General features: G+C 36.2%; 1 protein-coding gene across 1 annotated transcript in view; it reads left to right on the top strand.

Moving 5' to 3' along the window:
• The first annotated feature begins 5588 nt into the window (after window positions 1-5588).
• Window positions 5589-14125, top strand: part of LOC108578569 (uncharacterized protein KIAA0513) — a 12644-nt gene continuing 4107 nt past the window's right edge. Inside the window, exons 1-4 of the mRNA XM_017941934.1 lie at window positions 5589-5784; window positions 10967-11241; window positions 12775-13067; window positions 13367-13408. Of these exons, the coding sequence (XP_017797423.1) occupies window positions 10970-11241; window positions 12775-13067; window positions 13367-13408 (607 nt within the window). The 5' untranslated portion in view covers window positions 5589-5784; window positions 10967-10969. The remainder of the gene's footprint in view (window positions 5785-10966; window positions 11242-12774; window positions 13068-13366; window positions 13409-14125) is intronic.

The following is a 14125-nucleotide window of genomic DNA, read 5'->3' as shown; positions in this document are numbered from 1 at the left end:
TAAATATTCAGGAATTCGAAAATTCGAAAATTCAGAAATTGAGAAATCTAAAAATTCAGAAATTTTGAAATTGAGAAATTTGAAGTTTTGATATTCAAAAATTGAGAAATCTAAAAATTCAGAAATTCAGAAATTGAGATATTTAAAAACTCAAGAAGTCTAAAATTCGAAAATTCAAAAATTGAGAAATCTGAGAATTCAGAAATGTAAAAACTGAGAAATCTAAACATTCTGGTGTTCGAAAATTGAGAAATCCAGAAATTCGGAAATTTAAAAACTTACGAAACCTAAAATTCGAAAATTCAAAAATTGAGAAATTTTATAATCGAGAAATCTGAAAGTTCCGAAGCTCAAAAATCGAGAAGACCAAAACCTCGAAAATTTGAAAATCCACAAATTCTGAAATTCAAGTATTCTAAAATTCCAAAATTCGCAACTTCGCAAAAATTATAACCGAAGAAAAAGCAAATTGTCCATCGAATTAAACCAATATTACGCACCACGATGCTCGGAACAATCGTTCGCCGTTCCAAAAACGCGATTCGTACCTGGTTCAAGTGCGAGTAAGTTAATTGTACATACACGAAGAAATTGTAGGCGGGATCAGTTGCCTGTTCAACAAAGAAACGTTCGCGTCTTTCCTTTAGTGCGATCTATCCCAAGCAATGACTACGTACAAGATTCAGAATTCATTGCAGCGGATCGTTTCGATAACCAGGCACGCTCGCGCCCATTTCGATTTGTTGTATGCTGGTATTCGTCGCGACGCGACCACGCACTTGCCACATTTTTTCGTTACGTGCACAGCACGAGTTCGTTTTCCTTCTTGCAGCGGATGAGGGGCCAAAATGCGTGATAGAATTAAAAAAAAAAAAAAAGAAACAAGAATAATGCAGTACATTTGGAATCATGCTCGTACTAAGAGAATATTACGATAGGAAACGAGCGAGCGAAGACGTCATTTTTCAATTATAAGACGCTTTCGATTTTCGTTGATCGTTGCATGTTGTGAATTGCAGGAAATTACGAGCTTACTATAATTAAGCTTGGTCGTGAATTTTGGATGCAGAAATAGTATATGGAAGTCGAAAGCAAAAATTTCATATATCGAACGAGAGCGAATTAATTGAAAAAAAGATTCATTTTTAATTTTTACATTCAATCACTATGAATAATAAGAATTACTATAGATTTACAAAATGTAATCGTATTTAAATAGAACTGAAAAAAAAGAGCCTTTGATCGACTGAAAAAATTCCACTCTAATTCCATAAAAATTTATTTAATTTAATTCGATTAGACGTTGATTCTGTTCGTTTTACTTATTTTTCCGAATTCAAATTCTTCGTAATAAACTTTCCCTCCACTCCGTCTGTTCACTTTTTAATTCTTCTAATCTAACTCGACTCGTTTCATAACGCTTCGTTCCCACAAAGACTTCCGCATATCTAAGTACATTCACCGAACAAAGAATCATTCCTCTCCATTATCGAGTTATTAGCCGCGCGCATATTTCTGCATCCTCCTCCGCCGATCTCTCCACGGAAACAATTCCTCTTCAGCTCTATTTCACGCGTCTTCGCTCGCATCACCCAGCCTCACCTTAATCGTCTAGAACTCTCTATGAACAACTACTGGACTTTCCTTAGTAGAACAGAAAAAAAAAATACTCGTCGAGACTGTCTTACGATTGTACCAAAAAAGAAAAAAAAAGAAGAGAACAGAAAGGGTCAAGCTGTGTAACACGTTCTCGACGCGTATTATCTATTATAACGCTTCGCTCTAGGTGTACCTAGTAAACAAAGAAAACTAATATAAAAGATAAAGAAAGAATATAAATATATTATATATATTACCAGAACGCGGTATCATGGCTCGTGTACAAGCGGTCGCTACACGAGAATCGATATTACACGACAAACAATATTCGACCAATAATCGTAATTCGTATGATAAGCTAACTCAGAAAGACACAGACACACACGTACATACACACGTACACCGGATGTGCGTAAGAAGAAGAAGAAGAAGCACCCCTTAAATCCTGAACTTTTAACGTGAGTTCGATTTTCGTCGAATTTTTTTTTTTTAATAATAACACTCGTCGATCGAGATAGTCGATCGATAGTGGTTACCATGGGAGAAAGAGAGAGAGAGAGAGAAAATAGAGAGGACGAAAATCGAACGGTACGTTTCTCGTTTACCCTCGGTTTTTTCATTCGTCGTTTCTCCGACCCCGGAAGCAACGTTCGTTTGTCGGCACAATTAACTACAACAGATGTGTACATAATTGGTAAAAGAAAAAAAAAAAATTGTCAACCATTTCAGCACCGTGTCCGTTTGATGTGATGTAATTAAGTAAAGACGTATAAGATGAAACAAACAGAGATGAAGAAACGGGAGAAATATATATTAATATAAATACAAATATGAAGTATAAATACACCTCGTGTATAATTAGTACTGTATTCTGCATAAATTTACCGAGAAATAAAAAATACTCGATTAGTTATTTTTTTTTTAATATTAATATTAAAATTAATATTAAAATATTATTGTTTATGTAATAACGTAATATACATTATTTGGAAGTGACGTGGTGTAAGAATAATTATTACACTAAGGTTGCTTAGCAAAAATATATTTATTTAAATCAGATAACGCTTAAACTATTTTTAAAGTGTAGGCGACACGATGCACGTGGTAAGAATGTCCACGACAAAAAGCCTCGTGCCTTTTTCGGGGCTCCCTTAACCCATTTGCATCACGACTCTACCTATGCTACTGACAAGGAATGTTCGCGAACGGTCCGGCTTCGATTTTGATGAAACTTTGTACACTTATAAAGCAGCCAAAAATAATCGACACGTATTTTTTTTTAGCTGCGGTAACTCGAGTTTAAGGGGTGAAACCACCCCTTGAAGTTTTGGCTCGAAACGGCTATCTCGAAAACGGAAAGACATACGAAAAAATTGTTAATGGGCGAGGTTAATGGTTTCTGACGTACAATAACATGGTGTTAAAAAATTTAACAAAATACAGTTTGTTTATAACAAAAAAAATTTATTAACTTAATTTTTCATTTTATTGAAATTTTCATAATGACAAAAAATGACGAGCATTTTATTCCAAATCCATTAGTATATAACATTTTAAAATTGCCTCTTACAGTTTTGCAGATTTTGATGATTTACATCTTGCGCGCACATCCACTATGGTAGTAGCCGTTCTAACTTTCATTTTAATGAAGCAATGTAAAAAAGCATTGTAAAAGCATTTTAAGCATTGTAAAAAAAAAATACGTGTCGATTATTTTTGGCTGCTTTATAAGTGTACAAAGTTTCATCAAAATCGAAGCCGGACCGTTCGCGAACATTCCTTGTGAGTTCAGACATCAGCGGCGTTCAACTGACAGTTGGCCCGCATCACCGCCAACATCAATCCACCCATATTCTTACTGTAGTCTATTACTACTGATGGTGTGCGGAATATTTCGCGTCCGGTGATAAATGAAAGTCGCGGCTCGCGGAACAGTCCGCGCTTGGTGATAGGTGACGATCGTCACGTGCGGAATATCCCGCGGATGCAAATGGGTTCACAGCCCCTTTTTCCCTGGGAAAGTCCCAGGAAGTGTCCTCGAGGACGAAGAAACCCGAAGATGTTTGGAAAACATCTCTCGACTGTTCGCCTCGAGGGCCAAGAGTCGCCAGGCCTAGGTACGTAGGCCCCCCGTGGCGGTCGCCACATCTGTAATGAAAATTTAAAAAATACGTTTTGTAGATTTATGTCAATTACGTAGGTACATGCTGAAAATTTCAGGTATTGTGTTTTGTATATTTTGAGGTAATCAAGGACAAAATGAAGTATGTAAAATCATTTATTATTGATACAGTGCACAAACCAGTCTAAGATTCGTGTGCCCAAAGCTGTGTGGACTAAGTGTGTCCGTTTTATCTGGAAACCTTTGAAGATATGAAAACATTATTATTGCGAAATTTGTTTGATATAGAGGGGAACATTATGTGCTTTAAAAATAATTTTTTTTTTTATCGAAATTAATTCTTTTCAATGGGATACTACACCTCCTAGGTACGTAGGCACCCTCGTGGCGGTCGTCACAATTATGTAAATATTATTATTAATTCCTAAGCAATTTTTAGAAATTTTCTAGGGTTTTGTACTTTTTCTTTTTTGGCGAATGGTGAAAATTGATAGTGGAATTGTGGTTATTTTTAAATAGGTAGATACTTTTAGTTGATGATACAGAGGGTTATACAATGTTTGGGATACTGCACCGAGATAAACTTTCACGTAGAAACGGATAAGTTTCGTTTGTTGTTTCCAAATAGCTGATAACGCTGTGTCAACTAGCTTGCTTGTAGATATTATGTGGAATTATATTTACAAGTTGATAACGATGTGGTAGATTGTGTTAGCCTGACGTACCTTTAATGCCAAGTAAAATATTATAACTGGAAGAAAGCTTCTATGAGCTGTGTTTAAAAGAAATATGAAGAAATATTCATGTATGCAGGTTTACGAGTGTAACATTATTTTGCTGAATAATTTCGAAAGGAATTTCCTACCTGTGGTCAGTGTATGCTTAAATTTGCAATTGTTAAATTCGTTAAAGATTTGTAAATATTTACTTCTTTGTTTATTTATCAATTAAATATCTTTGAAGCGTCCTATTATTTTAATTGTTACTTCTTATGCATCTATTATATATGTATTATACTGTAATATATTTATCGCAGTGTCTTCACAAAATTTCCAGAACCTTTCTTGAAATTTACGAAAAATTGTTTTAGTCAAAAGTTGGGCTATATTCAAATATGCACAACTTTCGTAAACTAAAGTTTCACTACAGACATTTTCCACAGATACAAATATTACGTTGTATATTCTAAATGAAAATACAGCATTAATACTTTCATAAAATCAATAAAATCAACAAAATTAATTCACGATTCGTTTCGAAAAAAAAGGTGTTTAAAAAATTACAACAGTTTCATTACAAAAAAAGAAAAACCAAAGGTAACATTCTGCTCGCGTAAATAATGCGCACTTAAATGTACCTCAACTTTTATCTAAAATAACGTTTTCTAAACTTCAAAGAAAATCCTGGCAGCACTTACACGAAACACATATCACTTTAATTATTCCGATGATAAAAACGTTCTAATAAGCTTCTTATCGTTGCACGTTCACAAAGAAACAGGTCCTTCGCGCTACCGTTAGTCGGTCTATTATTATCCGTTACTAACAAAAAATCGATGCTTCTCCACCATGATATCAAATACGAAATACAGAACTCTATACCTGGTCTCTGATGATACCGACAACCCCGCGAAACGCGGGAAAGGTAAGTGAAACTGTATTGATCGCGCGTTGCGCATGCGCACACGCTAATCGGATCACATGGAAGGGCAACGCAAGTCGGTGTATGCACGGCTCGAGGCTTAAGTAGTCGCGGCGACGAGAATCGTTCGTGGTCAGACACGTGTCTTGAAGTGATCGCGTGAAGGATCGCGTTGGAGGAGCGGATCGGACGTCTAACGAGCACATTTTACAGAAACATTCGACGAACACTGTGTCAACACGATGAAACAATCCTGGACGTAGTGAACGAGACTGAAAGATCGTTTTCAAAAAGTACAGTTCTCTCCTCGAATGTCGCAACGCGTAAAGACTTTAATCTAATTTAATATCGTTTCTATTCGTGCATCGAATTTTTTTTCGTTCTCACGACTCGGATGACACTTCGTTGGATTTGAAGGAACAGTAAGTAATCGAGTAGGTGTTGCACGTAGTTGGATTATTGACGATAGAACGGCGAACAGTTCGATTGGAGAGGATGGAAGAGTGTGCAACGTTGAATGGATAAACTCCGGTGCTCGTGGAAACGTGTGCTTTGTGAAATGGTGAATTGAGCAATGGCCCGTATGGTGCAGAACAGCACGGTATAGATAAAGCTGCATTGCGGCGCTGTCCCGCTCAAGTGTAACCCTCGACTTGTTTTCACGCATCCGTGAAATCCGTCAGATCGTTCGATGCAATTTGTCGTTTCACCTGATGTTTCTGTTTAATCGACCGACAGTTCGCCTGTTCCCTTCGATCAATTCTACCAATGGATCGGTTAGATTTGTTTCTGGACCGTCCTGTCTTCGGGTCTTTTCTGACCCGTCGTTTTCTTACCTTTTTAAAATAATTTTCTGCTGTTACGTTTACGTTCCTTTCACATTACGTTAAATGTTTATCGTCTAGATTCGTATGGCGTGTTCGCCGAAAAAGACCCAGAGACCTTGAGCTGTACAGTTGAACGCACTGAATTTTCTTTCCGTATTTACACTTAACCCTTTCGCTGCGGCAAATTTTGGTTCGGGCAATTTTTATTTCAGCCGTATCGTTGGAAACTTCGCTTTATTGAATTAAGGTGAAAGTGTACGGAGGATAAAATTAGAAATTAGATTACGGCTAGGAAAATTTGCCAGCGAACAGTACAGTGCTAGGGAATTTTCAAAGCGCCTACAGGCGCGAACAGCAGTGAAAGGGTTAGATTAGTGAATTAGTTAAATTAGTGAAACGTCAATTTTCTTATCTTACAATTTTCGACTTGTACGTTAACATTTTGTGAACGATAGAGACGTACGTCGGGGTAGATAAGCATCGATCGAAACATTCGTCAAATTGTATCGTCCGGGCTGGAACAGCCTTGGCATGCTTGTTGCTCGATATTGCATCCGCTTCCACCCACGCAATTTATGCTACCAGCTTAATTTCGAATTCTTGCGGCATCCAACTTTCGATGGAGATGTTGACACGATCGATGATCTACTTTTGCTGGTCGTGAAAAAGCCTCTGTCCGTTGCCTCCTGTTGGATCACGATTGTCAAACAAACTTCACCTCGAGTGGCCTGTCAAATGTACAGCGGAAGATAATGAAAAAAGAGAAAAAAACGACGTTTATAAGTTTCTTTTTTTAGACAGTTATTGCTAGGGGAGGGAAAAGTGAAAAGTTCGTTGTAAGTGAAAGCAACGTGTGAATTATTCTTCGTACAGTTGTGGTAACGTTTTTAATACTTATAATGAAATAGAAAATTTGACAGATGTTGTAGTTTTAGCGTTAATAAAAGCGTGTGTAAAATTAGGAAGATTTTAATCGTTGCTTGTTAAATATTACAAATCTCTACTCGTGTCACATTTTTTATTCAAATCGACTTTTCGCGAATGATTCTGGAAAATGGGGAATTAGCGTATTAAAAGGGGCAAAGTAAATACTTAAGGAGATTTTTTATTCGACAATCTATATTTTGGTTATTCAAAATGTAATACTCTCAAATTAGTATATTGAAAGGGGTAAAGAAAATGCTTAAGGAAATTTCTATTTTTATTATCCAAAATATAATACTCTCAAATTAGTATATTAAAAGAGGCAAAATAAATACTTAAGGATATTTCTTATTCAGTAATCTATAATTTGGTTATTCAAAATGTAATACTCTCAGAGTGTTAATACTCTCAAATTAGTATATTTAAAGGGGTAAAGAAAATGCTGAAGGAAATTTCTAATTCAATAATTTCTATTTTTATTATTCAAAATATAATACTCTCAGGTTAGCGTATTAAAAGAAGTAAAGTAAATATTTAAGGATATTTCTTATTCAATAATCTCTATTGTTATTATTCAAAATAAGGACTTTAAAGAAAGAAATTTTGTCTACGTTTCTACAATAAAGAGATCCTCGACTTTCTTGAATAAAAATCACGAAACCCAGAAATACTCGAATGACGGTGCAATCAGCTTCCGCGTGTGGTTTTGATCAGAATGGGTTATCTCAGAGTACATCCGCTCTTCTTTCATATCACACTCCACGGTAACCGTAAATAATCTAATTCATTACGTGTCGTACATAGACCTAACGAATACCTCGATAATGAGAATGAGATTGCCGCAAGCATAACACCATCGGCGTAAATATTAAAGGTTAGGTTGTGTCGCGCATGTAACGGTAAAGAGGAAAGATAAAAGTTTACTGTGAGACAATGTTGCCTTTCATAATCATGGTTACGTGTATAGAACTTTTCATACTTCGTCCCACATCGTTTACGCCTTCCTCTTTCACGCAATTTATGTCGCATGTTCGCTACACTCGTGAAAGTTGCCTCTCCTTTCAATCGGTGTGTGTAATTAAAAGGAGTAATATAAAATTTGCAAAATACAGCACGCGGCTCTTTTATCGTATCTTTTTATCTTTAATTGCACGTTAACATGAATTACCTCGAGTGTCACGAATGTCACTGTTAATTCGGTCAATGGAATCATGCGTAAAATAATAATTCGTCGTCTAGAAATATTTTCCTATATCTTTCTCCGGAGGTAAAGATTTTTTAATGTGGTGTATAACACGTGGCTCTTTTTTGCATACTTTTCTAAAGGAAAAAAATTTTAAACGTAACGTTATCGTGAAAAATTAAAAAATTTTTGCGTAAATGCGTAAAATAATAATTAGAATAATAATTCATCACTTAGAAATATTTTTTACATCTTTCTCCAAAGGCAAACATTTTGAATTTGATGTATAGCATCTTTTGCTGGAGGAAAAAACTTTTGAATGACGTTATCCTGAACAATTTTGAATATCACTGTTAATTCCTTCAATATAATTATTGTATATAGAGAAATCAGACCTAAATAATACTTTTCATTGAACATTTAAACCTGCAATGCTGTGTAACACGTACATAGTAACCGTTTGCATTCTATTTATTCCTAACTTCTTGATCCACTAAAGCGCTTGTCATACTTTCAGGTTTTTGTCCGTTTCACGTTTGGCAGTAATTAGCGGTGAATTCGTAATTGCATTTCTAATTGCTCACTCGACGTAAATGCCCGCAATTCGCGAAGGCTGCACTTTTTCCCTTATGGAAATGACAAAGAAAGATAGGTTTATCATCTTTCCACCGATACGACTGATAGAACGATATTTGTCGTGCAAACATGCTAATATTTCTGCAACGTTACTCGTGCACCTACACTCCTCTACTACTTTAAACAAAGATAATCGATAATATAAATTATTAGTCTTCACAAATGCAAATGTATTTCTCTTCTAAACTGATAATAACAAAGTATATCATACCGATCGATCTTTCTGTTTAATTACAACGTGCACACGTGTCGATTCATTATCCAACCGTTACGTGCTGTATTGTACAATTACATTAGGAAAATAATAGAAACACACGTTGAAGGATTTCTATCGAGAAACCTTGAGCTGAAGAGCTCTCAAAAAAAGAAAAATTGGAAAATCGATACTACTCAAGAACGCGAAATAATTTCTTCTATTTTTCTACCGGTTGCAATTCAAGTCAATTTTTATCTAAAAATACTTTTCCTGGTAATATAAAGATTTTAAAAAAAGTGAACACGAAATTCGTTCTTCTCCTATAAGGTAATAATTTCTTCTATTTTTCTACTGTAGACATTTTGGGACGGTTTATGGCTTGGCCTGCGCCTCTTGGCGAGTGACAAACACCGGGCCCGAGGACCCATCGGTTCGGCCCAGTGATATCTTGGCCTTTCGACGAGATAGCTTTCGGTTCTTAGCTTCGGTAATAGACGGACGCCGGAGAGTCCGAAATAAACTACTTTGCACGATATCCTGATTTGAGCAAAGTTCGTTAGACCACCCCATACACTACCGATTACAATTCAATTCAATTTTGATCTAAAAATACTTTCCCTGGTAATATAGAGATTTAAAAGAATTGAACGTTACGGAAAATCTACAAAACGTTAGAAATTATTTTTCAACGTGAATCTACATAAATCGTGTCACAATTATTTCCACGTAGTATTTGCCTATTACGTGAATAACACGAGCATTGTCGATAACACGCTAATGGCACGAGTATTTTATTCACGATTCCGGTTGACACAATTTTATCTCTATGCAAAATGCCGCTGTCCTTTCCTAGTTTTAACAGGTTTTTTTCCCCTTTTATCACTTCGCGTACGAAGCTCCGATATTAAGCCACATTCACCTATAGGTACGTGTCCTCCGTGACCTATATGCATTTCGAATGCGCTTTTTATTCCTTATCTGAAATTGTTCCCTATTTCGCTGTTGTAACGACAACAATGCTCGTTTCCACGCGATAACGGACAATTTTTACGATCTTAGGCGGCAATAATACGGTTTCACTTAGGCGACAATTTTGGTGCCTGCTGTAAATCAAGATTTGCATGCGAAATTCTTGACTGTGCTTCTCGTCTTGAGTATCACTCAACTCCTGCATGATAGTAAATGTTTAATTCTGGTGATTGCTGGTGATTGCAATTTTACCTTTTTTTTTCTGTCGTTTAATTGTAATTAGGTTAAGCATGATAGTGTCTTCTTTGCATCTGTGTGAAATGAGCAATCAAGACGTTATTGTCGTTATTATTATTAATATTAAGATTTGTTAATTTTGGGCAATAAATTTAAAATTTATCAATTTTGGTGCGCTTTAAAATATAAAGCAAGTGTTTTTAATTACTCTCCTTTTTAATATTATACGTAAAGATTTTGAAAAGTTCATCACCGTTAATTCTCATTGCAATTATAAAAAAATTTGAAGCTTTCTAACTCACTGTAATCAAAAAAACATTCATACTTCCGCATTTCTGCTTTCTCTCGAGTCTGAAATAACGTCATGTGCCCCAAGTACTCTCGTTCAGCAATAAAAGTCGAATACAGGAGAAATTGCTTCAGGGTGGCAACAAAGGTACGACATTTTTCAGTAGAATTCGAAAGAACCGAGAGCTTTCAGCCCCTTAGAAGGCAAAGAAATTCACAGAAGAATGTAAAGTACACAAAGAGACTTGAACATTAAAAACAAAAGCGTGTCTTTAGCTACTTTCAGGGAAAAAAAGCTCTGTCCAATATCAAATACTCACAGCGTTGTTATGTGTGTGTCGCAGAAGATGGTGGACGTAACAACGGCTCCACCATCCAGTGGCGGAGCGTCCCTAATTGGACGCACCAGAGGTGCACTCAGGTCTGTCAGGTCTGCGTTAGGAGGCAGCGGAGAGTATCTTCAGGGTCTTGGTAGCAGAATAGGGTCCGTTCTAAGTAGCAGTTTAGAAGAAAGTGAATTGACCACGACCCCGTCGACACCGCCCTCGTCGCCACAAGCACCACCTCAGACTGCCAAGTCGGAAGAACCATTGGCTAGGAGGAAATTAAGGCTCCCAAAGTACGTCCCTGTCTCGCGAACCCCTTCGTAAGTGGTCTGAAACACGGCGAACAGTGCACGCTTTAGAGATAATCAATTGGACGTCGTCTAGACTTTGATTTGATTAGCCCTTTTGGGTACCAGAGCGACGTACACTTTTATTCTGTAGTTGTCAGGACACTTATTGAACGAGGAGTAAATGTGAAATATGTGGGAGAAAGGGTGTACGGTTAGATTGGAAATTAGATCGTAAATCCTCGAATGTATTCGACTATTCGGTAAATTTTGTGTCGATCGATGGCTTTACGATCGTAATTTAACCGTTTAACCCTTTCTATACTTTCCTTTGACAATTTTTTGATGTTCTTGTGAAAGTATCGCGAAATCGCTCTGGATCTCCACTTTTTGGACACTTTTTACGGTGATGTACGTTTCCAAAATAAAAATTTATGCGATCCTAAAAATTAACTTTGAAGCAACTGTGAACATTTTAGTTGCCTACGGAAGGGCTGATCATAATTTTTCATTACTTTTACAATTATAAATTCCCAAATTGATTGTGGTAATATATTGGATCATTGGTTCAAATTTTGTGTCGATCGATATTTCTTTACGATCAGAATTTGGCTTAAATTATCAATATTTATTTTCAGTAACGATGAAATGATTAGGTACGAAAAAGTGGGATCTTTGATCAATTTTGCACGAAGCAGTAAGATTAACACTTTCACTGTCAAGTTGAAATATTGTGGATATGAAATGACTGTGTGCCTGTGTCGACAGTGTGTCGAATGTCATTTATTTATTAGTTAGGAACGAGATTTGAACGTTTAGACTTATTTTAACATTTTACAAAGTAGTTAAAAAATTGTAAAATATATTTATAGTGAAAAATGTGTCGAATTATCCAAATTTACCAAAAAAAGGAACAGTGACACTTGTTAAGTAGATCAATATTTTTTTACGACAGTGAAAGTGTTCAACGAAAAAGATTGTTTTCTTAAATTTTCACATTTAAGGATACTTCTATATGGCGGAAATATTTTTCTCATATATTTCAGTGTTAAAATTAGAAACCCCCGTTATTAGTGGAATGAAACTTAGAATGCACAGTCTACCCATAGATCATCGATAAAATTGACCAGTTAGTCACCCAAGGCCAACATGTGGTTCTTGTTTATCATATCTTATTTATGTGATGGTAGCTGTACATCCTGAACAGCACATTCTTATGTCAAGTTTTCAATATTTTGTGGTTTCTCGTGCTTCACACATCTCTACATTTTACAAAAACTGCTTAACACGTTCTAGAATCTACAAACAAAATTCTTCTATATCTCCAATATTTGATCTCCAATTTTACACTATTCAACCAGTTCACACAATGTTCCTTAAATAACCACGTTAAGAAATGCTTCTCAAAAAGAAACAAAATACGCAAGAAAATAATAAATTTTAAGTTAATTCTGTACGCGTTAAGAAATCACTGATAAATGAAAAAGAAGGTGTTTGATCTAAGGCAGAATTGAAACTTCAGTCAAACTGTCCACGCAGATTCGGGGCAGGGCTGTCCTACGAAGATTACGAGGCGATGGCGAGGCACAAATTGGAGCGTCAGGGTAGCGTCACCGCCAATATGTCGCGATGCATGAGGAAATATCCTCCGGGCATGACCTACGAGGAAATAGCCTCGTCGAGGTCCGCTGGAACTCGAAGGCAGGAGAATAAAATCGAGCCTGAAGATAAGAGCCCGGACAGGGACAGTCTGGAGAGCATAGAACCTCTTCAGGAAACAGATATCAAAGCCACGGGGCCTGACCCGTTTGAGAAATTGAACTACAAATCAGGTAAACGAGAGAGAAAAAGAAGAAGTATTCTCTTTTACAAATATCTCGAAGCAATTAATCACGAATATATTCACCGGCGATTTTATTTCAAATGTCACGTTACTATTGATCTTCGAACATCCCCATTTTCTTCTAAGAATGCATTTTTAGTATATTTTCAGTCACCCTCGAGCGATGTGTCTCTCTCTCTATGAATTTGGTCATCTCTCATTGTCCGATGTTTTTTAGCATGACAGTAAGTTTCTTTTTTCGAGAGAATGTTTTTATATGATGTATTTTTGTTTCTATTTGCAACGAAGCAAGGGCCCCGACCCGCTATCAGACGGTCGTTTTTCGTTTAGGTAAATGAACGTTGATGTGAATGTATGTGAATCACCGCAGGCCTCGTTCGTCTGTCACGAGCTCTTCGTATCCTATTGTTGTTAGTCGATGGTAGAAGTTTCGTTGGGAATACTGTAATTTTTTTGTACGCGATGTGCTCTGGTAAAAGGAGATTAGGGTGGGAAAACGATTTTTCGAGATAAACGCGTTTAAAGTTACGGCTCAAGATTCGAACAGGTCCAGGGTGGAAGAAGACACTTCATCTATTTCTTCTTGAAAAAGAAAATTGTTGATTTTCTCATTTTTTAGAGACATTATGGAATTTTTATTAATGTGACAAATAATTGTCTGGTTTAATTATTAATGTATGATTTTAATTGTGAATTGTGGAGCCAATAATTATTCTAGAAAATGCGGGGTGGTCTCATTGGAAGGAGCATACTTTTGTCTATGAAAATGGATGGAAGAGTTGAAATCGATTGTTTCACACCTTTACCACTTTTTACCAGAGAATTTGAAAGAAAAAGGTACGAAAATTTGAAAGGAAAAGGTACTAAAATTTGAAAGAAAAAGGTACCCAGCCTAATGCGTAAAAAAATAATGAAATTTATATTCTAATTAGAAGACTGCGGATTTGTATGCATTTTTCGAAAATTTGAAGGCGCAAAAATACACAGAATGCGCATAACAAGCAAAGATACATAAGTAAACAAATCCAAAATATACTATTTATCATA

The sequence above is a fragment of the Habropoda laboriosa genome, unplaced genomic scaffold (assembly GCF_001263275.1).
Source record: "Habropoda laboriosa isolate 0110345459 unplaced genomic scaffold, ASM126327v1 scaffold41, whole genome shotgun sequence".
Classification (NCBI taxonomy): domain Eukaryota; kingdom Metazoa; phylum Arthropoda; class Insecta; order Hymenoptera; family Apidae; genus Habropoda; species Habropoda laboriosa.
This window is presented reverse-complemented; position numbering and strand designations above follow the sequence as displayed.